General features: G+C 42.5%; 1 protein-coding gene across 1 annotated transcript in view; it reads left to right on the top strand.

Moving 5' to 3' along the window:
• The first annotated feature begins 1,285 nt into the window (after positions 1-1,285).
• Positions 1,286-25,579, top strand: part of LOC147708875 (proto-oncogene c-Rel-like) — a 167,209-nt gene continuing 142,915 nt past the window's right edge. The window contains exon 1 of the mRNA XM_086925793.1: positions 1,286-1,553. Coding sequence (XP_086781919.1) covers positions 1,547-1,553 — 7 coding nt within the window. The 5' untranslated portion in view covers positions 1,286-1,546. The remainder of the gene's footprint in view (positions 1,554-25,579) is intronic.

The raw sequence follows: 25,579 nt of genomic DNA, 5'->3' as shown, positions 1-25,579 counted from the left end.
TGAAGCATGATGCAGGAGCATCATACAGGGGTATTTTCATGGCTTTTTGGTGTGCAACATGATGTGGGTAATATGGGCTCTGAAAACAGAATTGTTTACACGAAAGGTTTTTGACTTGGACATCTGCCTCCATGCATTCCACAAATGTAAAAAGTAGTTTACAGACCATGTCCATCCTGAGCACAGTATTTATGGCCTGACAAATGGCTTTGAGGAAAGCAGTCTTTTTAGCCCCTCACAAATGCAAGCAACACATTGAAGTAATTTGTGTGGGCATGAACAAGGGGCCTGGTAGGGTGTACAGCAGAGCAGATTGGCAATGGGAAGAAGCATGTATAGCCTCAGGTTGCAGTCTGTGTGGTGTAAACTTTCGGAGAGGAAATCCCAGGAGGCCTTAGCCTTACCTTTGCCACTTGCCTTGTGACCAGGCCAGTGAGTTTAAAGTTATCATCTTTTCTGTATACTATCATTTATGCATTGTCAACATAAGATGCAGAACTGAAATGGCTTTTTTTACTTTCAAGAAGTTGGACAGGAATGAATGGCAGTGACCGTGTTGCATGTCATTATGTGTTAATTAGTACTTACTGAAATATATCTAAAGGCTTTACATATTGCAACAACAGGTTTATTTTGCAGTTTTATATAGCGCTTTATTAACCTACTTGCTTTCTCAAATTTGCTTGAAAGTGCATCATTTGTCTACTCTTTTTTTCCAAAGCATTTGCGTGGGAGAACACCCCGAATGCCCCTTATGACAGTCAGCTCATTCGCTACCAGCCACTCATCCCGAATGTTCACGCCCGACCACTTTCAAATGTCACCAGCCGGCAGCCGCCACTGAAGAAAAGGACGCAACTTTGGCGTGGATACCTTAAGTGGTCAAAATGTTACAGGGGCCTAAGCGCGAACTCCCCCTTGGCTTAGCACAGGGGGTAGGGGAGGCCTAGTAGCAAAGAGGATAAATGCAATTATAATAACCACACCAGTAACCCTTGCCCCGCAAACCTCCCAATTCCCACTCGTTAAGTTTTGGGCTGTTCTGAAACGTATGTGAGAGCGCCACACCGAACAGTTGTTGCCCCAACCTGTGTGTACGTGCACCATGAAAAGTGTCGCTTCCCGCACACTACTGGTTATTGCCCCCGGTCGGGGTAGATACGCACCTCGGCCTCTGACGAGGCGGCCCCCGCTCTGCATCAGCAGCAGCGGCCGCCGGAGCGCAGGGTCGGGCCGCACCTACTGCCCGCGTCACTTCAGCCCCAGGGCCAGCCTGGGCCGCCCACAGTCCCCGCGCCGCACAGCCTCCTGGTAGTTCGGGAAATCCCGGTGACGAGCGCGAGGCCGGGTGAGAGAGAGTGAGTCCCGGACAGAGAGACCCAAGGCCCAGGGAAGGAGACCCCGTGGGCGGTGAGGGATACGGGGGCAGCCGACTGCATATGAGTGAGTGCGGAGCGCCGCCCGCTAGGGGAGTAAGGAAGGCACTGGAGCTGAGAGCGCGCACTGCAGCCGGAGGCTAAGGGTCTGCACTGAGGCGGCAGTGACCATGGCAGGTAAGTGCAGCCGCTGCCTTGTAACGTGAACTTGGGCTTGATACACGGCTCACGGCTGGTGAGATCTGCCGCTTCTTTATTCCCCACGTGCCCTCTTCCCAGCCCCGGGCTACGCAACTCATGTGTTCTGTAAGTCTCAGAGTTGGCACTAATGTTGCGCTGAAACGGGGGCGTCATAGCCCTTCCCCTTTTATAATCAGAAACTGGCAACATTCGCCAATATGTTGTTGAGATGTTTAGTTCAGTGGCAGCAATTTTTATTCTTTTCTGTGCCCCCCCCACACATTTTTGAAAGTTTATTTCCTCTGCCCCCTTCTTTTCAACAGCGCCTCTACGTTTTTTTGTGCTGCGACATTTATCCTTTTCTTTCTTCCGGGTTGGTGCACAGCCTCCGCGAGAAGCCCTGAACCTGAGAGCATATCGCAGACCCAAGAGGCGCGCACTCACGGGCCACTGTCACACAAACCACCAACAGCCTAGGTTCAAACCATGGGGAGACTCGAGTGACAAATATACATGTAAAGGGCAAGTCCTCCCACCTACGTTTGCAATAGAAAAATGCCACATACCGGGTGTCAGCATATATCCCCTCCCTCACCAAAATGCATTTGTTTGTAAGTAGAACTATTTTATCTTAAAAAAACACAAAGTGGCGGTCAGAAGACAGAGTTATTGTCCATAGTAATATCATACTGCAGGTGTAGTGTGTTCAAAATGAGACGTGGAGATAGAACCGCCTTTTCTCGTCTTGTCATCATGTGACCCACGTTTAAAGATTTGTAAAATTGAGGAAGTTATATCAGCTGCGGATGGAGGAGGGCCAGCGGCTGGCTCACTGAGGGGAAGGGGGGCTGCTACTGTGGTATAAATTACTGGCACCATATTTTGCACTTCTCGTTGTGCCTCCACCACAGTGCACATAACTGTTGCACTTTTTCAATGACTTCCTCTCATTTTTAACCTGTGTGTAAGCACGTGAATGATCCTTTCCTCCAAGCAATGGCTGTCTTTGACTTTCCTGTTCAACACGTTGAACCGGTAAACAAAACTATTCCTGGCGCGAACGTTCAAAGCCGCTCCAAGCTGCTGGAGGCTGAAACTAGGATGCGGCAGTCAGAACTTTTATGCTTGGGTCAAGGCAACGCCCCCCCCCCCCCCCGACCTGCTGTCTACCGATGACTTCAATTGTATGTGTCATTACTGTTGTGAACGATGTGTTTGTGAAGTCCAAAACAACTATGGTTGGCCATGCACTCCCTTCTAGTGCAGTAGTTCCCCGCACTAAGTTACAGCAATTCGCAGAAATCCGTATATAATGCAATTTGGCCACTGCTACAACCACAACAGAGTTCTGTTTTTTGCACACTAGTCTACTATCTCCTCTTGATGTAGGGTCACTGTTGTAATCTAGCAAGTGTTTATGCATCCTCCCTATGCTTGCCCCTGCTCTACTGCTTGGCCTACATGATGTCATCGGAATGTTGAGAGGGTTTGATTGTAAGTAAGAATCAGTTGGTGTCAAGGGCTGAGCCGTGAAGTGCTGCTCCTGGTGGGGTCTATAATATGGGTCTGTTATATGGATCTGATTTGAAGAATAAACCTGTGATCCTGAACTATACCTCTGAACTACGGATCTTTCATTTAACTTTAACAGTCACGTTGACCATTGGCAGCGCTGGTGACGAGACTATGATGTGGGCATGGTTGTAATTGTCTGAGTTTAACCAGAGGGCTTTTAGCTTGGGATGATCTGGTGGGGTTGGAAAAAACACCAATCCCCTAAGGGACAGTGCTGTGTTTAGCTTAAGGCAAATATTTAGGCTGGTCTGAAGAACATTCCTGACCCTTGGAGCCTATAGCATATTCAGGTCTGGAAAAACGTCATATGGAATGTTTGGGATGCCCTAAATAGGAGACATCATGAGTCAACTGCTAAAGGTGTTTCATAGACTCACACTAATGAAAATTTGTTGATGAACAAAGGCATAAAGTCCACATAATGCATAAATGTATGTATATTTGGAATAAATGTATGTGTCTAGAAATCCCAATGTACAGTGTTCACATATACATTCAGATCAAAATGCAATTTGGCCACTGCTACAACCACAACAAGAGTTCTGTTTTTTGCACACTAGTCTACTATCTCCTCTTGGTGTAGGGTCACGTTGACCATAGGCATCGCTGGTGAAGAGACTATGATTCGCGGCCATGGTTATTGTCTGAGTTGAACCAGAGGGCTTCCAGTTTGGAATGATCGGGTGGGGTTGGAATAAACACCAATCCCCTAAGGGACGGTGCTGTGTTTTGTTCAAGCAAACATTTAGGCTGGTCCGAATAACACTCCTGACCCTTGGAGCCTACAGCATATTCAGGTCTGGAAAAACATCAAATGACATTTTTGTGATCTCGCTTGAGGGAAAGCCCCAAATCGGAGATATCATGGGTCAATTGCTAAAGGTGTTTAATAGACTTGCACTAATTACATTTTTTTGATGTGCAAAGGCATAAAGTACACATAATGCATAAATGTATGTATATTGGGAATAAATGCGTGTGCCTAGTAATCCCAAGGCATGCATACATTGTGCGCATATATATTCAGACTGATAGGAAAAATCACAAGGTGATTGCTAGCAGAGTGGCCAGCGATATGCATTATAAAATTTGTTGCAACATCTAAATTAATAACTTTAGGGTTTATTAAAAAAAAATATTGTATAGTATTGGGATATCATACATACGTATATTTATGACATGTTTCAGTGCTTTTATTGCACAAAAGATTGTGGTATAAAAGCCCAGTTTTCACAGGCAACAGTGAAATAAGAAAAATATTTCATGGTTCCCTGTAAGTTATGGGTTTCATCATTTTAATGATAGTCCCAACCTACTCTGCAGAACTTTAGCATAGTACGGACTACTGAGATCATGCAGCATGAAGTCAGTTACCTAATTAATGTGGGAAGCACTAAAGTATGGGTCACATATTCTAGCAATAATATTTTTTATCAATTTTAGTTAGAAACAACCTTTGCTGTGGAATCTGCAGATTTTGCAAATGATGCGACATATGTGGTAAATTCATCACTCTGCAGTACGTACTAATCACAAAATTGCAAAAATCCTTGGCCAAAGTCCATTCTTTCATTAAAAAAAGTTATTCATGAAAGTTGAACAAAACCTAAACATTCTGATTCCAGATAGTGTCCATTGCAAGACGCACTTTGAGGAATAAAGCATGCAGCTTCTATAAGATAACAACCCCAAAGTAACTGCATAACTGATAACATGTTATATGGTATAATATTGCTATTTTGGGGATCAGATGACATTTACAAACCACTTGGCCTTCAGCCTTGTGGTTTATGATGTCAGTAAAACCTGTCAATGACCATTTTAGCCCATGGATTGGGGGTTGCAGAGTAGGCCCGGCCGCCCCCAAAAAAGTGGCGCATATTTGCAGATTGCATCTTTTTGCAAAACACTGCTTTAGTGTTTTAAGTATTCTAAAAAGGAGGAGGGAAGTTTTTCAAAGTGAGGCATGTTTTCTTAACTTCACTGAGAAAACAAAATGCAAATGCTGCCAGGACTCCTTTTGCACAGATTAGTTCAAACTGGTGAACCACACCTGAATATAAACGAGGCCACTTCTGCTCAGGTCCCTTGCCCCTGCTCTATTTTCATACATTAATGGGTCGGCCCAGCAAGAGACTGGTAATGACACCTCGTCCCGCTTGGTAAAAGGAAGGTAATAGAGGTCCAACTGCCTCCGATAAGGTCTCTAAAGCACCCACTGGGCTGCTGCCGGCATCTGAACAACACAGACACAGCCCAAATCGGTCTCCATACTGCCCAGAAAAGCGGCCCACAGGTGAAAATCAGACCCTGGCCCATCACCCACTGCCTGCCTTACCAATCAGACCCTGATGGTTACTCATGTAATCTTTCTCTCTCTCTCTCTCTCTCTCTCTCTCTCTATATATATATATATATATATATATATATATATATATATATATATATATATATATATATATATACGTATGTGTGTAAATTATACAAGTGTATAATTCAACCACGTAGTCGCATAATTTTGTGAATCACCGCTTTGGGTGGTAATATGGTATGAAGCAATATATAAATTCAATTACATTACAATACAATGCAATGAATGATGCACTGGCTCCATAGTGAAATACATTAGATGGAAACGTGCCGAGAGCCTAAGTGAGGACTGGGACATCTGGCATCCCTTAAGCCAGAGTTACATTGCTGGTACCCTGCATCCGATAGTGTGCTGTACAATTTGCAGGCCCTTGCAGTTTTAGTCCGGCACGTTTAACAGGCATCAGGTCCTTACACTAACATTTACAGGGTCTTACATACTTGAATGGATTCATTGATAGCAGGGTGAACTGACTTGCCCATTGGCACCTAACACAGGAGGTGCCATTATTATTGAATCCATTGGTGAACATTTTATTAACTTTGGAAAGATGAAAAGTGCATGGGGATTCAGACCCTAGCATGCTTGCAGAACTGCTGGGCTGGCCTGTAGATGATTCATTTCACATAATTGCTGTATTAGAAAACAGTCATTCCATCAAGCGCTGTGAAGCGCTCATTTGATTGTTCATACTGCTGTATAAAACCCCCATACTGTAATGTAGCCGCCACGATTCTCACACGGTTCATTTTTGGCTCAGTTGTAACTGCAGGGGGATGTTTTCAGCCTAAGGTGCGTGGACCCAGACGGATGCAGATAATGACTCGAGTAGGACAGAGGCAACTACTTTGTGTTTCAGAAAGATTAGATGGGGGGAGGGATGGTAGTGCCGTTGCTAACTGTTAAATAAATACTTGGCATTAGTTTTACTTTTGTGATTTAGTGCACAGGCTGCCACACGTTCTCTGTCTGCCCTCAGTGCCATGCAGAATTTGACTGCATGTACTATGTATGTGTAATCCAGACCTCTAAATATTACGAGTTTCTCCACAGAGTACACAGGAGACCCGTTTGTGTGATTTCAGACATTTCCTTAAAAGCAAAACACTCGATCATTTGGACAGCTTTCATTGTTTCTATAACTAAGAGTGTAAGTTAAGTGCTTCTAAGAAGAGGCAACACTCTGATGTTTTCACTGACCTACAGTAGTCCATTGCACTTAACATGGGAGGGGTGCTATTGATGCTTTTCAAACCCCCCAAACAAATACCCTCTACTGTAAGTCGAAAGAAGCGCCTAGTACATACACGTCCATCCCATTTGAAAGTATCAGGTTCATAACTACATAAGAGTCGCCCCTTGTGCACCTGACCCAGTCCTCTGACTACAGGAAGAGCTCGTAACACACTTCCTTTGTCAGAATGTCGTAGTGACGCCGCACGCACGCCACCAACGGAGTGCCTTTTCCTGTTCTACTGGTAGCATTATTTCTTCTCACAGAGCTCTGCTGTAGACGGCGAGTAAGAGGGTTTGTCGGCAGCTCACAATACTCTCCACTGGGAGGGGCAGGCTATTGTTCTACTCTGGTTAGGTCTGGCTTGACGACACATCTGCTGGGTACCTCATATAATCACTACTAGAAAAAGAGCTTCAAGAAGCAGTACAGAGCAAGCTGGGCTTTGCCTCTGCACGCATGTTGGTTGGCTCGAACATAGGATTTGAATGCGCTTCAGAAGTTGTGTGCTTCGGCTGAAAGCAAAATGTGTCTGTTGCACTCCAACTGGCTCTTGAGGGGGTTCTCCTTACCTGTCATGGCCTTTGCAGCAAAACTTAACAATGCAGCAGTTAGTGACCTCACTAGGACAGCCAAGTAGGGCCGGTGCCTCATTTGTAACTATACTGCAACCCAACCCTCCCTCCCCACCTCTGTGTCCCAGCGACAGCTGCAGTCAGCAAAACTCGACTCTCTGTCCTCTTAGCCTGGGAACAGCGAGGTTGTTCCGTTTTTGCGTTTCACATTTTACTTCCTCTTGCATTCCCTAAGATGATTTGCTTTGTCTGGAAAAATGTGTTTTCTATTGTTTTTTCATGCAACCTATTACTTTCGGATAGTGCATACTCAGGCCACAATGGAGAGCTATGTACTTCAGACCAAAAGCAGTGCAAATTTCTCACAGTGCCTGCCGGTGGGTCATAAAGGGGTTCAGAATACATGCTTATCCAGTCCTCTGCACCGCACAGAGGAGTGGTTGGGTGTGCCAGCTGTAATTGTTGTTCTATGCAAAAAATGTGTGTTGTGTGTGGGGATGGTGTAGGGAAGTGAAATAGATGCAAGGAAGTGCATGTGGGAGACAATGCAAAGAGGATGCTGAAGAGGAAAGAGATGAGGTGGGGGATGTTGATAGACTGTTTCAAAAAAATATGAAGAGAAAGAGCGTACGTTTCTCAACAAGACTTCAGACGAGTGTGCTGTGAAGTGGAGGAGTGATTGAGAGACTCCAAAGACCACTACTCCTTCCACAGACCATATTAATTTTCAATCTGCGAACTATAACACGCGCGCCCGCATGCACTGCAGATGATGGCACATATTACATCATTCATGACATGGTCAGTGACATCACTGATGACATCATCCAGTAAATGTGTTTTTTTTTTAAATGTAAATATGTATTATATATATATATACCTATCTGTATTGAAGATTGAGTGGATTTATAACTGTCTGGATGGAGGATTCTGTAGCTGTCTGACTGTTTAAGTGAGTAATTAAAAGTGTGTCACTAAATACATGGGTTAGTAACTAAACTATGTGAATGTGTGCATAACTGTCTCTGTTGTTGTACAACCTGCTGCATCAGGTCGTCACTAACTACATGAGTGTCTATATTAGTTATTGATTAGTTGGCTGAGTATTTGTATGGGAGACTGAGTGTGTGTGTGCTTGGGTTGTGGGTGTGTAACTCTATGAATAGATGTGTGAGTTGTTGGTTTAAGAGTGCATGTGGAACAAGTTGTTTGGGTGACTGAGTGTTTATTTGTGTGTTGGTGAGCGAATATATGTCTCAGTGGTACATCTCCAACAAAGTACAAAAATAAAAGGCATCGTTTGTGAGAGTTGGTAAATATAAATAAGTATACGTAAGAGTCAGTGATTGTGAGAGTAACTGTATGGATGAGTGTATAATTGTAATAGTGATTTTTTAACATAGTAACTATGAGTTTCTATGTGTATGAATAAATGAGGTGTTGGGTGTACAACTGTGTAGGTGAGTAAATGTAAGTGTGATTGATTCTTTTCATGAGTGAGTAGGTTGACTGCATAACTGATTAGATTGAATGCTGATGTGTCAATGTCTATATAGGTGTATGAGTGCATTTGATAGTGTTCTATTGATCAGTGACTGCATGTATAAGTGAGTCTGTGGGTGAATGGGTAGTTGTGTGTGTAGACTTTGGAATCAGTGAGTGGGTATGTAGTAACTGGTATTGGTGTGTCAATGGTTTCAAATATGGTACTCTATTTTACAGTGAGTGTTCAAAGGTTATACTAGTGTGTGATGAGGTGTATCAGATTGTCACGTAGATGATGTCATCAGTGATGTCACTGACCATGTCATGAATGATGTAATATGTGACAGCAGTGCATTGCGGGCGTGGGAGTTATAGTTAGCAGAACTAACTATAACAAGGGAATTTCTATGGTTTTGTATGAGTGAAATGTCCAGCTAACTATAACACCCCTGAAACCTATGTTTTTTTCAGTGAATTTCTAAGGTTTTTAAATACTAATTCCCAACTATAATGTCTCTGAAACCTATGGTTTTTTCAGTGAATTTCAAAGGTTTTTTAAATGCTAATTTCTAACTATAACGTCTCTGAAACCTATGGTTTTTCAGTGAATTTCAAAGGTTTTTTAAATGCTAATTTTAAAGTGTAATAGTAGTTATATCTTTTTTTTATACTGACTTTCTACAGTTTTTTCACTGTTTATTTTTAAATATTTTATTCATTAAATAACATTATATATTTTTCATAAAAATTGCATAAAAAGTAAAAAATTAATTCTAACTGAAATATTGTTTAATTTTTATGTTTTATTTGTTTAATTTAATATATTTATATTATTTTTTTTTCAAGTTTATTTTGGAGTTTCGTACCAAAAGCGTACCCATCACGATGGGTGTGGGGATTCAAGCCGCCTTTTTAGAAAAGTTGTGAAGGATCCGCGTAAGATGTACGACGGCTGCATGTTTTTTCAGTCACGTCATATACATTTAATATTACGTGATGTGCGCGATTGGTATGCAACCAGTCCACGACTCCTGCTCCCTCGCATTCGCAACACATGCACATTACGGTATGCGACGCTTGCGCGGTGGCGGCTCACACGTGACGTCATATACGTGCAGGTGCGTGACTCCCGTGATTTTTTTTTTATGTTTAAAATGATATATGTATCTTTAATATACATATTAGGGCAAGAGATTATCTAAGATACTTATAAAAATAATATATTTGTACTTATAATAAACTTATATCACTTTTAAATATATTTTCGCGAAGTCGCATTGGGTGCGTGCTTCGTGAGCGCACGGTGTGTGGATCCCATGTGACCTAAAAAAAAAGATTTGATTGGTTCATAACATTTCCCACTGTAACTATTGAAGGACCCCACCCATTTCAATCATTCTTGTTGGAGCATCTTCAGAGAGACATATCTTTTACTTCAAGAACCATTTTTTTTGTTTCTTTTTTTGGGTGTTTGACAAAAAAGATTAAAAAATGGCTTCTGGACAGCAGCAGGAGAAACGATCTTCTGAAGAGGAATTTTTGCAGGAGGCACCACATCCACAAAGGCCGGAGTCTATCGTGTGGAAATTCTTCACTTTTACACCTAGGGAGAAAAAGGCCAAAGCAGGGAAGGTGACATGCAGAATTTGTGAACATGTGCTGTCAAGAGGCAGTGAAAAGAAATATTCTTGTGGCAATGCCCCAATGTGTAAACATCTGAAAACCATACATCCTCTGAATCTGGCTTGGGAAGAATGTAGGCAAGCTGCTATGAACCCCTCACCTGCTGTGCCAAGTACATCTGGAGCGTCGTCAGCCACACCTGCACCGGACATTAGGCCAGAAGTAGCCTTCCTTGAACAGCACTGTGTGAAGTGCAAAAAACTAATATGCTTCGTTGAGCAGTCGGTGGATGCGGTTTGTGCTGCGCAACACAACCACCGTTGTTTTTTTTTGGAATGAAAAATAACACAAGTTTCCTGTTTTATTTGTTCTTTTTTTGTTCATTTTTTGAAAAAACACCAACAAAAAAATACAAAATTGATTAAAAAAATATATATGTATGTATGAAAAAAGAAAAAGAAAAAAGTTCTTATCGGGTTAAATAAAGAACTACAATTGCATGGTAATGTGTGAAAGTTTGGTTGAATATATATGTAGAGCATGATTGACTATAAGAATGCATTAGTAGTTTATGATGAATTTATAGGTGAAGATTTGAGGAAGCACTGCAGCGAGACATTGCAAGCTCTTTAGCTGCATTGCGCTGCGGAACTTCCGAAGCACAAGGATGTGACATATGTACATAAATATGTTGCAACTCTATGCTTCCCTCTGTACTGCTGCACAAAGTGCAGCCATGTGGTGACACAGGCATCCTTGCACCATGGTGCAAAGATGATTGTGTTGTGGGGAGATTGTTTTTGTGCAGGAGTGTGTCCCTCCCTGAACAAAAAACAATCAGTAAAGGCATTTTCCTCTTTAAATGTATGCTGTGAAATGCAGCATGCATTGAAAGAGAAAAAAATGAGGAGAAATGAAAACAATTCTTCTTGTTGTGCCTTGCTACACTAACTCTAGGATGCCACAGCATTGACACACATCTCCAGATTTATGATTTCTCATAAATCTGAAGATATCTTATTCTATGAGTGTTGCATGGGAACATCCACAACACCACTAATGGAACGCCCCTTCAACGCAAAGTGCTGTGTATGAAGAGGTTGTATTTACAAGGAGAAGAAAAATTACGCAAGGTGGCTTTTCCTCTGATTGTAAAAATGAAGGAGTGCCTGGCGCCATCACTACATTACAAAAAGTGACGTAGTCGTGGTGCAGGGTGCTTGTAAATCTGGCCCATAAGTGCTTAGGTACTGGCAGACTGATACAATAAGAACATAGTACTGGTTGGGTGATTGAAGAATTGCATTGCATGAGAGTGAAAAGATGTGTCCTATGTTGCATGGGTACTACTTTAATATTTAATGGAGTGGACCAATAGTATGTATCTACTTTGAGATTTGAAGGGATTATGCACATTATATTATACGTGTACTTGTGTTGGTGCGCAAGTCATTTTATAAGAATACCACTAGTAACTGGAATGTTGACAGTGTTGCAAACAGAGGGAACACTTAATTTAGAAGTGGTTACATATTGGTGGAGTGATAGGATAAGTAGATACTGGTAGATAAGTGATTAAAGAAGTGCATGGGACAGACTGGACAATTCCTACACTGTATGAGTACTAACTGGGTATTTAGAAGAGTGTATCAATAATATCTAGCTTGTTAGAGGTCTGCTTGAATAGTGCACACAATATTATAGCTGTACTTGTGTTACTAGCTAGGCCGTTCCATAAGTTCATGACTAGTAACTACAATATTACAGTATTACAAACTGAGTTTATAATGAATATAAGTGCTTAAGTATTGGTGGAGTAATAGAATAAGTAGATAGAGCTGGATGGGTGAATGGAGAAGTGCATAGGACAGACAGAAAGATTCCAAGACTGTATAGCAGAGGTCTTCAAACTTTGGTAGGTTGAGCCCCCCCTGCTTAATTTTTTTAAATGTCGGGCCCCCCCACCACCTGACAAATTTCTGCAATCTGGTACACTATATAATTGATCGCCACCCGCGTGTCCCGGCCCATATCCGGTAAATAATGTTCAACGCAATAAGAGTTTAGTTAACTGTATGTTTGTGAGTGGGTGTGGTTAAATCACAGAGGCTTATTACACAGCTCAAAACAAAATTTTCCAAGATAAAATGTGCATAAATTGTTTTTACTAGCATGCTTTGTTTTACAAATGACAGTTTTATAATAACACCACGAACATTAATGTGATGGGTGTGCCTGTTTTTCACCACAGAGACGGTCAATCTGCGGATGGATTTTTGCCACTGCCATCCTCAGGTTGTGTTCCACATCCAGTCTTGAACGGTACTTGGTCTTTAGTACCGCAAGTGCTGAGAACCCAATCTCACATAAATAGGACGAGCTGAAAGGCAAGAGAGTTTTGATGGCAGTTTCTTGCAAAGCTGAATATTCTGCAGAAATTTTCAGCCAAAACTCTCCCAGTGAGACTTTGCTGAAATGCATCTGCAGAGTGCGGTCACTTTGGAGATCAATCAGTTCTTCCTGCATACGGATTGGGAGATGGCTTGTCACCTCTGCCAGAAATGGTTGAAAGACCCAGTCATTGAAGTGATCGTTGTCCTCCGGAAAATACTTTTGCAAACTGTCCCTGAGAGAAGTCAGATGCTTTTTTATTACCTCAGCAACACTTGGAAGTTCATATTCAGTCTCCGCAAGAGCATCTACTAAACATGGAAACTGCTCAAACAGGCCTTCTTCAACTAGTCTTCTCCATAATTCAAGCTTGTTCTTGAATGCAGTTATTCTTTTATTCATGTTAAAGGGAGTCATGTCAGCTCCTTGCAGAGACAGATTCAGGGCATTTAATTTCTCAAAAATGTCAGCAAGGTATGCTAGAAGTACAAGCCAGCGGGGATTGCATAGTTGTTTTGCTTTGCCGGGGTCCAAACACAGAAGAAACTGCCGTACTTCATTCCTTAATTCAAAGATGCGAGACAGCACTTTGCCCCGGGATAGCCACCGCACTTCTGTATGAAACAGCAAGCCATCATGCTCAGCTCCCATTTCTGCACATAAAATTGCAAACAGACGAGCTCTTGTGGGATGGGTCTTTATAAAATTTACTATTTTTACGGCAGAATTCAGCACATCCTCTAGTTCGCTGTCCATGTTTCGAACAGCAAGGGCTTCCCGGTGTATCATACAGTGGGTCCAAAGAATATGTGGAGCCACTTTCAATACGTTAGCTTTTAGGCCAGCCCTAGCACCACACATTGAAGGAGCACCATCTGTGCAGATTCCAACACAGTTATCCCATTTTAAGCCATGGATATTCAGGAAGTCATTGATCATGGCAAACAAATCGGATCCTGTTGCCCGCCCCTTGATTGGCTTGCAAAATAAAAAATCTTCTAATACAAGTGTTTCATAACAGTAACGAACATATGCAATTAAGTGGGCATCCTTTGACACATCAGTTGCTTCATCCAGCTGTAAAGCAAACAAACTTGATTTCAACCTGGCTATGAGCTGTCCCTGGATATTTTCTGACATGTCAGCGATGCGGCGGCAAACTGTTGTATCTGAGATTGGTATACTTTTGAACTTCTCTGCTGCTTTTTCACCAAGCATTGTCCTAGCTACGTCGAGCAATGCTGGGAGAATCACCTTTTCTCCATCTACAAAGGGCCTTTTGTTTTTGGCAATGTGGTATGCTACTTGGTATGAAGCTTTTAATGCATTTGCTGGAGTACTTGACACATGTTTCACCGCTTCTTTCTGCTGGGTTATCTCCGTCAACTTCCTGGCAAAAAAATCTCTTCCTTTTCCTGCTAGAGACCCATGTTTTGTTTCAAAGTGCCGCCTTAGTTTGGTTGGCTTCAAGCTGTCGTTAGCTAAGATCACGCCACATATCACACACTGCGGTCTACTTTCTCCACTAACAACAATGCAGGTGAAACCAATATCCAAATAGGAGGAATCATATTTCCTTATTTTTGCAGCTTTTCTCTCTCCGTCGCTTTCTGTTTCAGCCTTTCGCTTGAGCACTCCACCATCTTTTCGGAGCATAAAACGATCCATATCAAATGTTTGCTTACCCTAAGATACAAAATTTGAAGCTGCATGTTAATGAATAGTAAATGGCTGCAATGTTACAGCTGCAGGAGGTACAGGAGGTCTTTAACTTTGTAGTTGCAAAAAAAAATCTTTAAAAAAAAATCTTATGTTTTAAATAAAATAAATTTGGATAAAAGCATAATTCTGTGGTAAGTGGCAAAAAAGTAATTCCAGCTCATCCAGCCTTTACGTAGGTGCTCCCAAAATTGCTGCTGTATGTATATACTGTATACCACCGATGAGGCTCTGGGAGTTACTTGTTCAAAGGTTAGTGAGGGCAAACTTCAGCCCTGCCTCTTCACCCATCACTCAAAGACAAATGCGTACCTTCTTATTCACTTCCTCAGATGTTTCTTCTGCTTGAATGGGAGTCCTCAGCCTAGCGACCAAGTATCTTTTTCCCTTGCAATGAAGAGAAAATGTTGAAGAAATATTACTTGCATGTTCTCAAGTTATTAGTTGACGTCCTGATGACTGGTAAGATCAACTTCAGGTCTTAGTTGTGGTTTTTTGACTGTTCGCTATGGGTGCAATATTACAGACGGACGGCCAGGGCAAAAGAGCACTGGGGAAAAACACGTAATCTACAGCATCAAAAAGTGTTCATACAACATGTGCAGCTGAAAGGCATCTGGAACAGAACAAGGAGGGCTCCTGGGATACTCCGTACTGCCACTCTATACCTTTTTGAAATTTGTATTCAAAATATAAAGCTAAATATGCCAAAGCTATGACTCCATTGGTTAAGATACGACCTTGATATATTGGGAAAAATCCCAGGCGGTTCAAAAAAAGCAGCCACTGAATTTTCAGCACGTATCTGTGCATACTTTGAATAGCAAATAGAAATAGAAAGAACTTTACATTGTGTTCTAGAGCTGCCTGAAAGATCTGTGACTGAAAGGAAACAATGACAGAAAAGTCACATTACAAATGAATACATACTTCGTTCTACATTCCCCAAATAATTACAAACAGGTTTGGAATGGCGTAATTTAGCTTCTTTGCCAGAACCAGGCAACTGGGCATGAATGTGTCAGTTGTCTGTTTAATTTTGCCACGCATCCATGCTCCGAGGTGGACTGGACAGTGATGGAACCCTTCTGTTTTCTCGAAAGGCGGCCACCAACATAATAAGTGCAGGTGCCCAAACTTTTGCTTAGAAGCCCATGGCCCACACTATCGGAGGTAGGAACGCAGAATACCAGAGCTGCATAGTCTTGCATCCAACCCATGCCTCTTTAATCCGCCACCCATCACTTCTTCACTCTTATCAGGTTCCTTTTCCATTCCTGCTTTCTCACTGTTTTTCCGCCTTTCTCCACACAAAAAAAGGTCACATTCAGGCACAGGGGGATTAAGTGATTTGCCCAGATTCACAGGATGTGGGTGCGACCCTGAGGCTCGGACCTTTGTTTCCAGCACCAAAGTCAGCAATCTAGCTGGCGAGACACATACTCACCTTCTTTCCCCCTTGTGTGTTTTTGTCTCTTTCTCGGGGTAAAATTCTTTTGGGGGAAAATAAGTGCTGGTCCCTAAAAATAAGTGCTACTAGGCCCAACCTGCAAGCGCCAGTTCAAATTAAGCACTGGGCAGGCACATTTTAAGGGCACCAATAATGTGAGGGAGACAGGCCACTGCCAGACATGTTTGACTTCAGCAGACCCTGCATCACTGACTTCACAGAGAAATCCATTCTCAGACTGCTTGCTGCCACCAGCGTTCAAGTGCAAGGAAGCCTCGCTCGTGTACCCCCCGCCCCCCTCTGACTTCGCGCTATGTACAGTACACACAAAAACGGCCGGAACACCCCCCCCCCCAGCTGACTTCGCGCTATGTACAGTACACCTCCTCCAGAGACACCTCCAGAAGTAATTCACGTCCTCTTGCTATTTGTGAGGAAGACTTCCAACTACTGATAATTTCTACTTTCCATGACCATGGAAGTGCCTTCCCAGTGTAGGCCTGTGGTTGGAGGGTCTGCCTTTTTGCAGTATTTTCCATGTACTTGTGTTCGGTGCCCTCTTGTAACATGCACACACCACTCTGCCCTTGTAACACACGGTTGCTTCCTCTCACATATTTTTAGCTTTTGATACTTGCACAAGTGCCACCTTGCCCACATAACGCTTGTTCTTGTGCCTGAGTGTCTAGCACTTATTGCCGTACTGTACCTCAAATTATACTCTGTTTTCTCTTATAATTGCACACTTGTCACTTTCCTCTTGTGCACTTTTGACTACCTCATGTATTTATGGTCGCTCACAATTTTTACTCAAGTATTTTGTTTGCTCACGATTGTCACTATTACCTTTACTACCTCATGTATTTTTGGTTGCTCACAGTTTTTACTACCTCATGTATTTTGTTTGCTCATAATTGTCACTATTACCTTATGTAAGTAACGTATGTTTTTGCAATCTGTTCTTTTGTAATGTCTCTCATTATGTTTCATTTCTGTTCCTAATGTGAAGCGCTTTGACACCTTCGGGTAAAGTCCGCGCTATATAAAAATGCATAAATAAATAAATACACACAAAAACGGCTGGAACCCCCCCCCCCTTCGCGCTATGTACAGTACACACAAAAACGGCCAGAACACCAACCCCGCCCCCCTCTGACTTCGCGCTATGTACAGTACACACAAAAACGGCCGGAACACCCCCCTCCACCCACACATACACACACTTCTACAAAGTCCTCTTACCAGCAGTCCAGCGATGAGGGCAGATTCCAGCGATGATGGGGGCACACAGATTCCAACGAGATGCACATGCAAAGGAGAGGCGATGAGGGGCCGATTCCAGCAGCCTTCACAGCGAGGAGGCGATGAGGGGCACAGAGTCCTTTGCACAGAGTCCTTTCCGGCGATGAGGGGCCGATTCCAGCAGCCTTCACAGCGAGGAGGCGATGAGGGGCACAGAGTCCTTTGCACAGAGTCCTTTCCGGCGATGAGGGGCCGATTCCAGCAGCCTTCACAGCGAGGAGGCGATGAGGGGCACAGAGTCCTTTGCACAGAGTCCTTTCCGGCGATGAGGGGCCGATTCCAGCAGCCTTCACAGCGAGGAGGCGATGAGGGGCACAGAGTCCTTTGCACAGAGTCCTTTCCGGCGATGAGGCGCCGATTCCAGCAGCCTTGACAGCGAGACGAGGCGGAAAACGTTGAAAAGGAAAGGCAGCTACCTTCCATTGCAGGGGCTTTAAAGCCGCAAATTTCGCGCCACTTCCTGGAATTGCAGCTGCTGCCACTCCCATTGGTGGAACGTCGCTGGTGACGTTCTACATGCTGATTGGGACAAGCGGGAGCAGCAATGCTGATTGGGACAAGCGGGAGCAGCGCCAATCAGAGTTTATGACTCCTTGCGTGACGAAAAGAAAAACAGCTCCACAAAGAGAAGCTTTTCGGCAGGAGTGCCGCGCCCCCCCTGGAATGGCGGCGCGCCCCCCCTGGGGGGCGCGCCCCACAGATTGAAGACCACTGCTGTATAGGGTACTAACTGAATATTTAAAAGACTGTATAAATGCTATCTAGCTGATTAGAGGCCTGCATGCATAGTGCACAGAATATTGTAGCTGTACTAGTTGTTCTGATTAGGCTATTCCTTAAATACTTGACTAGTAACTAGAATAATTTCACTACTGTAAAGAGAGTACATGCTGAATTTATAAGTCCTTTGGTTTTGGCCTAGTAGTATCCTAGTATCAATCAGTCAGGCAGAGCTCACAATAGATAATTTATGGCAGACATTTACCATTTTCATCCAGCATGTGATTGTACGGTGCTGGTGCAATTGTTAGAGACAGTCTGGGATTTATTCAGAAATAATGGAGAGGGTAAGGGCGGATAGAAGAGGGGCAGCTCAAATATACCACAATTCTCATATTCAATCCTGTATAGAATTATAAAGTACTATGTGCAGTCACTGGAAAAAAATATCTATCTATCAATTTTTTGGTTCACCAAGAAACTAGGACATAAGCCTTCTAAAGAAATGACCACAATTGTTAAAAGCTTCACCTCTGGTACTTATAGGGCTGGTGTTTGGGGGGTATACAACAGTAATAACCTTACAGATGGCAGAGAACACATTCCTACATAGTTTGCTAGGTAACCCAAGTCTTGTAACCCATATTGAATTGGGGGTAGGCTTTCTGGAAGATACGGTAGGCCTGGACCCCATTTTGCGGTGAATCAACATTTGGTCTACTCCTGAAATGGAACTTACACGCAAAATAGTGGAGGATTGTGTTATATACTGATCTAGATGTAATGCATCATTTCCCTAGTGTCACTGTTACCAGCTGCTCAGCCAGTGTGTGTGAAGTAATGGACTGTTGGTTGGTGCCTAGACTGGGAGTGTCAGTAGGAGAGAGTGGGCTGACCAGCAGGATGCTGCTCCTGATGGGGCATATACATTCATTTTATAATCTGTAACCTGTAACTAAGAGGTATCTTCTTTAATAAACCATCATCCTATAACCTACGTAGTCTGCCTACCAAGGAGCTATCATTATTAATAATAGTGCTTTGCGCAGAGCAACATGATAGCCATTCCATGGCTTAAATATATGAAAATACCATCTGTGATCTGGGATTGAGTAACCTTTTTGAAAATCCGGGAAATGTAAATACACACTTTAAGGGCCTGGTTAAGAAAACGTTTTTCACATACAAAGAGGATGTAAGGATCTTGAAAGCACTTGACATGGGAACGGTCCACTTCTATGTGCCACTCTTAACCTCTCAAGGCATGGAGCCATATTTAACAAGGATAAAGGCTCGAGAGCTCAGATTCTACCTTACACGGTTTAAAGGAAATACAATACATTATGTAGTGGCCCTCCCTGTCACAGGTATCTGTCTTTTTTTTTTTTAACTACTGAGTTGCCCATGCGATGGGATGTCACACCAGTCAACCAAGTACTATATGCTATTCTGCACTTTGTACAGCTGATTTAGAATTCGGTTTCTCTGCAGCATTCATCGGGGAGAATCTTTTAATAATCAACAAAGCCAAAGGGCTGCCAGACAACATCACACCTACTGACTTTGTTAGTGCTTCTTTTTCTATCCAGACTGCCATCTCCAACAAAAAGCTGTGTGGCAAGTTCTGTTTGACCTCTGTTAGAATCCACTCAATCATAATTTGTTTGGTTGAATTGCTTTCCAATTGTACATGAACATTAAATTGGATGGAATTGTAGACTTGCACTGCACCTGGGGCCAGTATGATATGTGAATGTGTGTGGTTAAACAACCCTGACGTTCCTCACCAAGTGTCCTTATATCATGTGTGATAAATTCAACCAGTCCACACTATTACATTTAGCAAAGTAGGTATGGGCCTCCAAATCCAGTATGTCTACTATTTCGCTATGGATTATTGACCAAAAGTCACCATTTTCTTACATTCCCTTATTGTGTGTACAAAGGTACTATGATTATATCTACATCTGTGGCAGGTTAGGCAATATACCAACCCCATTGAGTATAACTTCTGGCTGTGGTAAAATATTCTTTGTAGCACCTTTAGTAGAATGAGCCTGAAGATGGACTCGATAGCTACATCACAGACTTTCCCTAATTACTTCTGGTTTATGGCTGTTGCTAATTCTTCAAGTTTAAGCCCTCTTTTATGCTTCTGTCTTCTGACAGCGTTACTTAGCAACCTCGACCACTATGAGTCTTCCTACTCTTTCCAACATTCACTGGCCACGCCCCCTAACTACACTTCTTAGTTACATTTATACTGACTCTTCCCCCCAAACGCGATCGATTGCTTCCACAAGGATGAACAACGTGATCCTTCCGTGTTTCTACCCTAATCGATAGGTGAGTCTGCTGTAACTTGACCAGCGCCCACACCGCTATTCCCGTAATTGAAACCACTGACCTCCGCGGTTATTTGACTTTATTTTCAGCTGCGAGCTTATTTATACCGCGCATTTTACCCGACCCGAAGACCTCAGACTACGAGGACCCGGGATCCTATGCCATATTACGAGGTAACATCCCGCCACTAACACCTCGGTGTTATACACTTGGTTTAAAACTTAAGAAAGTCCCTCTGACCCACTGCCCATTTTTTCTTAGAATACCGTTGTGTAGCCTTGAGCATGACCGCGAGGAGCGTCTGGTCCCCGTGCACGACCTCTGAGGTAACACCCTTTAGCGATCTTTGACAATTCCATGAGTCTAGTGAGCGGCACAGGCATGTTGTACCCCAGTGCGTTTCCAATTATGTTTCCAATTATGTTAAGAATGATGTTTTGACTGTGATAGTCACTGATGGTATCTCATTTGCCGTCACAATCTAGCCACACCGTTTTTATGGTTTTCAAATATACTTTTACGCGGTCCTAACAACCACCGCTAGGAGTGTCCGTCCACCTTGCACACCCTTTAGCATGTTGGACACGTCCGTTGGGCCCGTTTAACGGCACAGTCATGCAATGATGTTTATATTCATAATCATGTTTAGACTGGTGATATCTCAGTTGCCGTCGCGTCCAGCCACACCGTTTTTAATGTCTTTGAGCAATATCATGCTGTAATCCTCTGTCCAGTATGTGAGTTTTTAGAAAATGGCTCGGATTGTGTATTTTTCTTATACACAACTGTACTTCTTGGATCTCTAGTAGACCCTTAACTGAATGATGTTTTTAATTACCCCTAGGAAGTCTGCCCACCCCATCCCTCCTGTCCTGAAAAAGACCAGTTTTGTAAGGGATACTCCGCCTACATGGAATAGGGTCAAAACGTAGACTACTTACCCCCGTGACACCAGCTTCTACCACTAGCAAGATTGTCACAGCTGTTATGGAAGCCTGGTTTATGAGAATACTTTGACCCTTGTGGCTTGATCTCTGTGGCCCGTGTCGGGGAGCCACTTCAACATTGTATATATGAATAATTTAAAGCAGAATTTATTTGTCACTTGATTGAGGAATCCCTTTTCTTTATTTTTCACGAATCCCCTCACTGCACAACCCCTCTCCCTCCATTTTGCGCATATGGGCACAACTGCATTGAAAATATGTGAAAAACCTTTAATGTGAACTAATAATAAGGTTTCAGTACGTTGTGAATAAAACATCGTACTCTGGATTTGTTTCATTTTTCATTTTTTTACATTTAACTCCATTTTCTATAAATTTCTTCTCTCTGTGCCCCCCCTCCAGTCTGGGACCCCTCTGTTTGTAATAATCTGTCTGTGTCTTAGCACTAGCGGTATGTTTGATGCTTACATGAATATCTCCAATTCTGTGTCCAGTAACCTGGGTTCTTCCCAAACTCACTTACATTTCTTACATCAGTAGTTAGTCTGCGATTTGTTTAGTCTACTCACTCTCCTTCCAATCTGGTAGTTTCTTCTCATTTTCTGTGCTTTATTATTCATCCTCTAGATCCTTTCCCAAGTCATGTGTTTCAGCTGCCTCAGTGACCATTTCCTTATATGCAACTTTAAGTCAGTCCAATATCTGTAATGCCTCTGAGGAGTCTGTGACAGTGATACCCAGTGATACCCCCATCACTGCTAATAGTATTTCTGTCTCCAAATCTCAGAGCAGTGGCATAACGGTAATGTTGGGAGGTCGAGATATAGCTTATGGAAGGGCATCTCCTGGACACCAAAACTGGAAACCTGAAAAAGGGAATGGACTGGTGTATGTCTGAGGATGGAGAAGGGGCCGTACGGGCTTAGAGGTTCCCTGAGGAAATTACGGGGCCTGCCAAAAGATGCTGGATTTGTTCCAGGGATTTGAATATTGCAAAGGAACATTGCCATGGTACTTACTGGCTGCCTGTTGAGTGAAATGTAGCAGTGATTGACAAACTTGGTTTAAAGGTCTTTTTCTAGGTTTTATGCATGACCTGGTGTGAATTGATAGCCACACTTGCCTTCTGTATTCCATTTAGCCTCTGCTCCAAAGAGAAGAAATGTGTTCCAGGCATCACGACCAAATGAGACACTCCTATACAAAGAAAAGAGTTTTTATTGTAAAATTCATCTTGTAAATATGCTCGTTCGTTTAAATGGCACACACTTTAGGGAAAGAATGTAGGTGCTGTGACATCGCTAGCAAACAGCCAGACTTCAGTGTACAGTAAACGTGTTTCAAGAGTTTTGCCAATACTTGCTGCTTATAAAGTCCTTCCTGTGCTTTAGAGTTGTCAGAAAGTGGTCTGGCTCTCTTTGCCTGGTTCATGCTAATAAATTAATAAAATATGATACTGGCTCCTTAGATGGTACTCATGTGCGACTGTGCTGTTGAATCAAAGCACTAAGGTAGAATGGGTGTTGCTTAGGAGCTAAGCAGGGATTAATAGTGGCTAGTTTATTACATGACATGCAATAGATGTTGCTGTCTTGGGGATTCCCAGAAGGCTTGGTAGTTATCAGAGGGAAATTTCTTTAATGTTGACACATGGGTCTTTGTACATTAATGTGATTGAAGAAAGTTTTAGCAGCTCCCTGAATGCACATTTATTGAATATGTTTAGATCATGTGTTCCACAAGCGAGGTCAGCTACTCAAAATGGTTGACCCGTCAGAGGGCGAGGCAAGTGTGAATAGGTTGCGGTGTGACTGTCATGACTGAGGAGCTGCTGTGTGCCTTAAAAGCAGCCAGGGGTTCTTTGTGAAAATTCTGGAGACTATGTGCACATTTTAAGTGGATCCGAGGGCTTAACACTTGCACTTAACACACTGTCCCCAAGTACAGCTGTATGGAATACATTTCAATTTTTTTTTAGGGTCAAAAAATCAAAGTTGCAGTAGTCTGGTAAGGAGAGAAGAAGGAATTAGGTGACATTTATGAAGAGGTTAGCATGGGTGTAGTGGATGGATGATGAGTTTTGAGTCTATTCAGATTACCAAAGCAGGATTTTCTCTATATGAACTGGGAAGGTGAGCTCAGGATCAAACTGGACTTTTGGGGATTCCGTGATTAAGGTGCTCTTGAATTAGTGAAGTGGGAGGAATGTAGCCAGCTAAGGAAAATAACTTTGGTTGTAGCTAGCACATTGTGGAATAAGGAGGCTTCCCGTTTTGGTGTCGGTGTGAGACAGTCCCTCCCATGGACGTGCATACCTGAATCTAATTCATACAAGTGGCCAACATATTTATCTCTCCAGGGTCTTTTATCTCTACTAAAAAAGTATGAAATGTTTGCAAACTTGATGTCTGAGAAGCAGTGTGCCTAAAGCTAGTGCCCAAGCGAGTGAAATCTAACCACTGAAAAAGTGACTTGGTGGGATGGATCGCTGTTGTAGGTCAGGCAAGTGCTTAAAATCTGTGTGAGCCCAGGACTACTGATTATGTACTGTTTTTATTGAGGTGCACACTTTCTACAAGGTTATTCAATCCTTCGGAACGTGGGATAGGATCGTGTGGTTTAATGCTTTAAAGACAAGGGAGAGTTTAAGGAAGCACCTACGTCACGTAATTAAACATAGTGAGTGATTTGTGAACAAAGCACTGTCATTGTTCTGCGAAGGATAAAAATCCAGATTGGTAGGTACCTACAGAATTATTTGGGAAGAGTTGAGTTTTATAGTTGTTACATGGCAGCTTTGTCCAAAATGTTTCCAAACAATGTTCACTTTAGCGAAGTAGTTGATTAGGGACTTTTTGGGCAATATCATTTCTAGAGCCTATTTGAGTGAGTTTCGGAGCCTCTGGCCAGAAATTATTTTGAGGACAGAACTGTTTTGAGTTGGGGCTGCTGACATTGAGTTTTGGCTGTGGAGATCAGAAATGAGCTAAAAGCTTAAAATGCTGTTTTATTGTTATTTTTGTAGGATTCTTTGGTTTTGAATTGATTTGCATATTTCAGTGGGAGTCAAGCTCTATGATCATGGTTAATCCAGTGTTGAGATTTGTAGCCAGAGGAAGTTCTCAGCTTATTACTTCAATTTCCACTACTATCTGCATTTGAGTCACACCCATTGCTTTATAAAGAGGAAGTGCATGAGGTAGTTATGTTTGCGAATAGTGTTTGCATGATACAAGGTAAATGTACTTCAAACCACTACCTTATCTTGCTTAGCATTTTGCAGTGACGCAACAAAATAAAAGTTTCTGTGAAGATACCGTAAATCATGCTTTATTCGATGCAACAATAAATGTTATGCTTATCAGTCCAACCTGGATGTGAGTTGTATTGGCTGAACAAGGAAGGTCCAACAGAAGGAAACGTTATTTTAGATGTTCAGGTGATGATCATGGTTGTTGTAGATAAGCATTTCTATCTGTCTTCCCCTAAATTTATTGCATCAGTGGTTAAAAAAGCTGTTTCTTCCAGGGGCTTCTAAAATGCTGTGTATGCACCAGGTGCAAATCTTGAGAGAGTTGCAGACCGGCCAACTTCAAAAAAGTTTGCACTATGTAAGAGGCAATGAGGGGAGGTGAGGCGGTATGCCCAGCAATGACTGAGACTCATCCTTCCTTTCCGAAAACCTAAAGAAAACCTTCTTAGGCTGCCATTATTTACTCAGCGGAGATGTAAAACCTCAGATGCATAAATACACAACCTCACCAGACACAGCTGAAACCGTATGCTTTTCAGAGGTTTCCAGCTCACCTTGTCTGCGACTTGTGATATAGGCTGTGCACCAGGTGATGTGAAGAGAGTCGATGTTGTGTGTCACAAGGCATGACCATGTGAGATTTTTTTTTGGGGGGGATACAATTTTTATTTTTAACATTGTCAAACATCCGTCTATATTTTGTACATTTGTTTGTAATCTTTATTCGCCTGACGTCACTGCTAGTGCAGTGTTTCCATTTGGAGAGGGTTTTATCATCTATCATTATGACATTTATCTCTGTTCATTATTGTGGTGTGGGTTGACAAGAAATATGAAATAACAGTGTAGGGAGAAAAGGAAAATAACCAATAAATTAACACCTCCAAATAACCAATGTGTTGCTGCTGTCCTTAATAAACCATTTGTTCCGGTACACATCTATGAGTTTCCTTAGCTCCATCAACCCTGATATTGTATATGCAACTAATACAAATGTAAACATCAAATTACTGAGCAGTCGATTAATGGATA

This window comes from Lissotriton vulgaris, chromosome 6 (genome assembly GCF_964263255.1).
Source record: "Lissotriton vulgaris chromosome 6, aLisVul1.2, whole genome shotgun sequence".
NCBI classification, from domain to species: domain Eukaryota; kingdom Metazoa; phylum Chordata; class Amphibia; order Caudata; family Salamandridae; genus Lissotriton; species Lissotriton vulgaris.
Note: the sequence above shows the minus strand (reverse complement) of the source record. Positions and strands in the feature narration are given on the sequence as shown.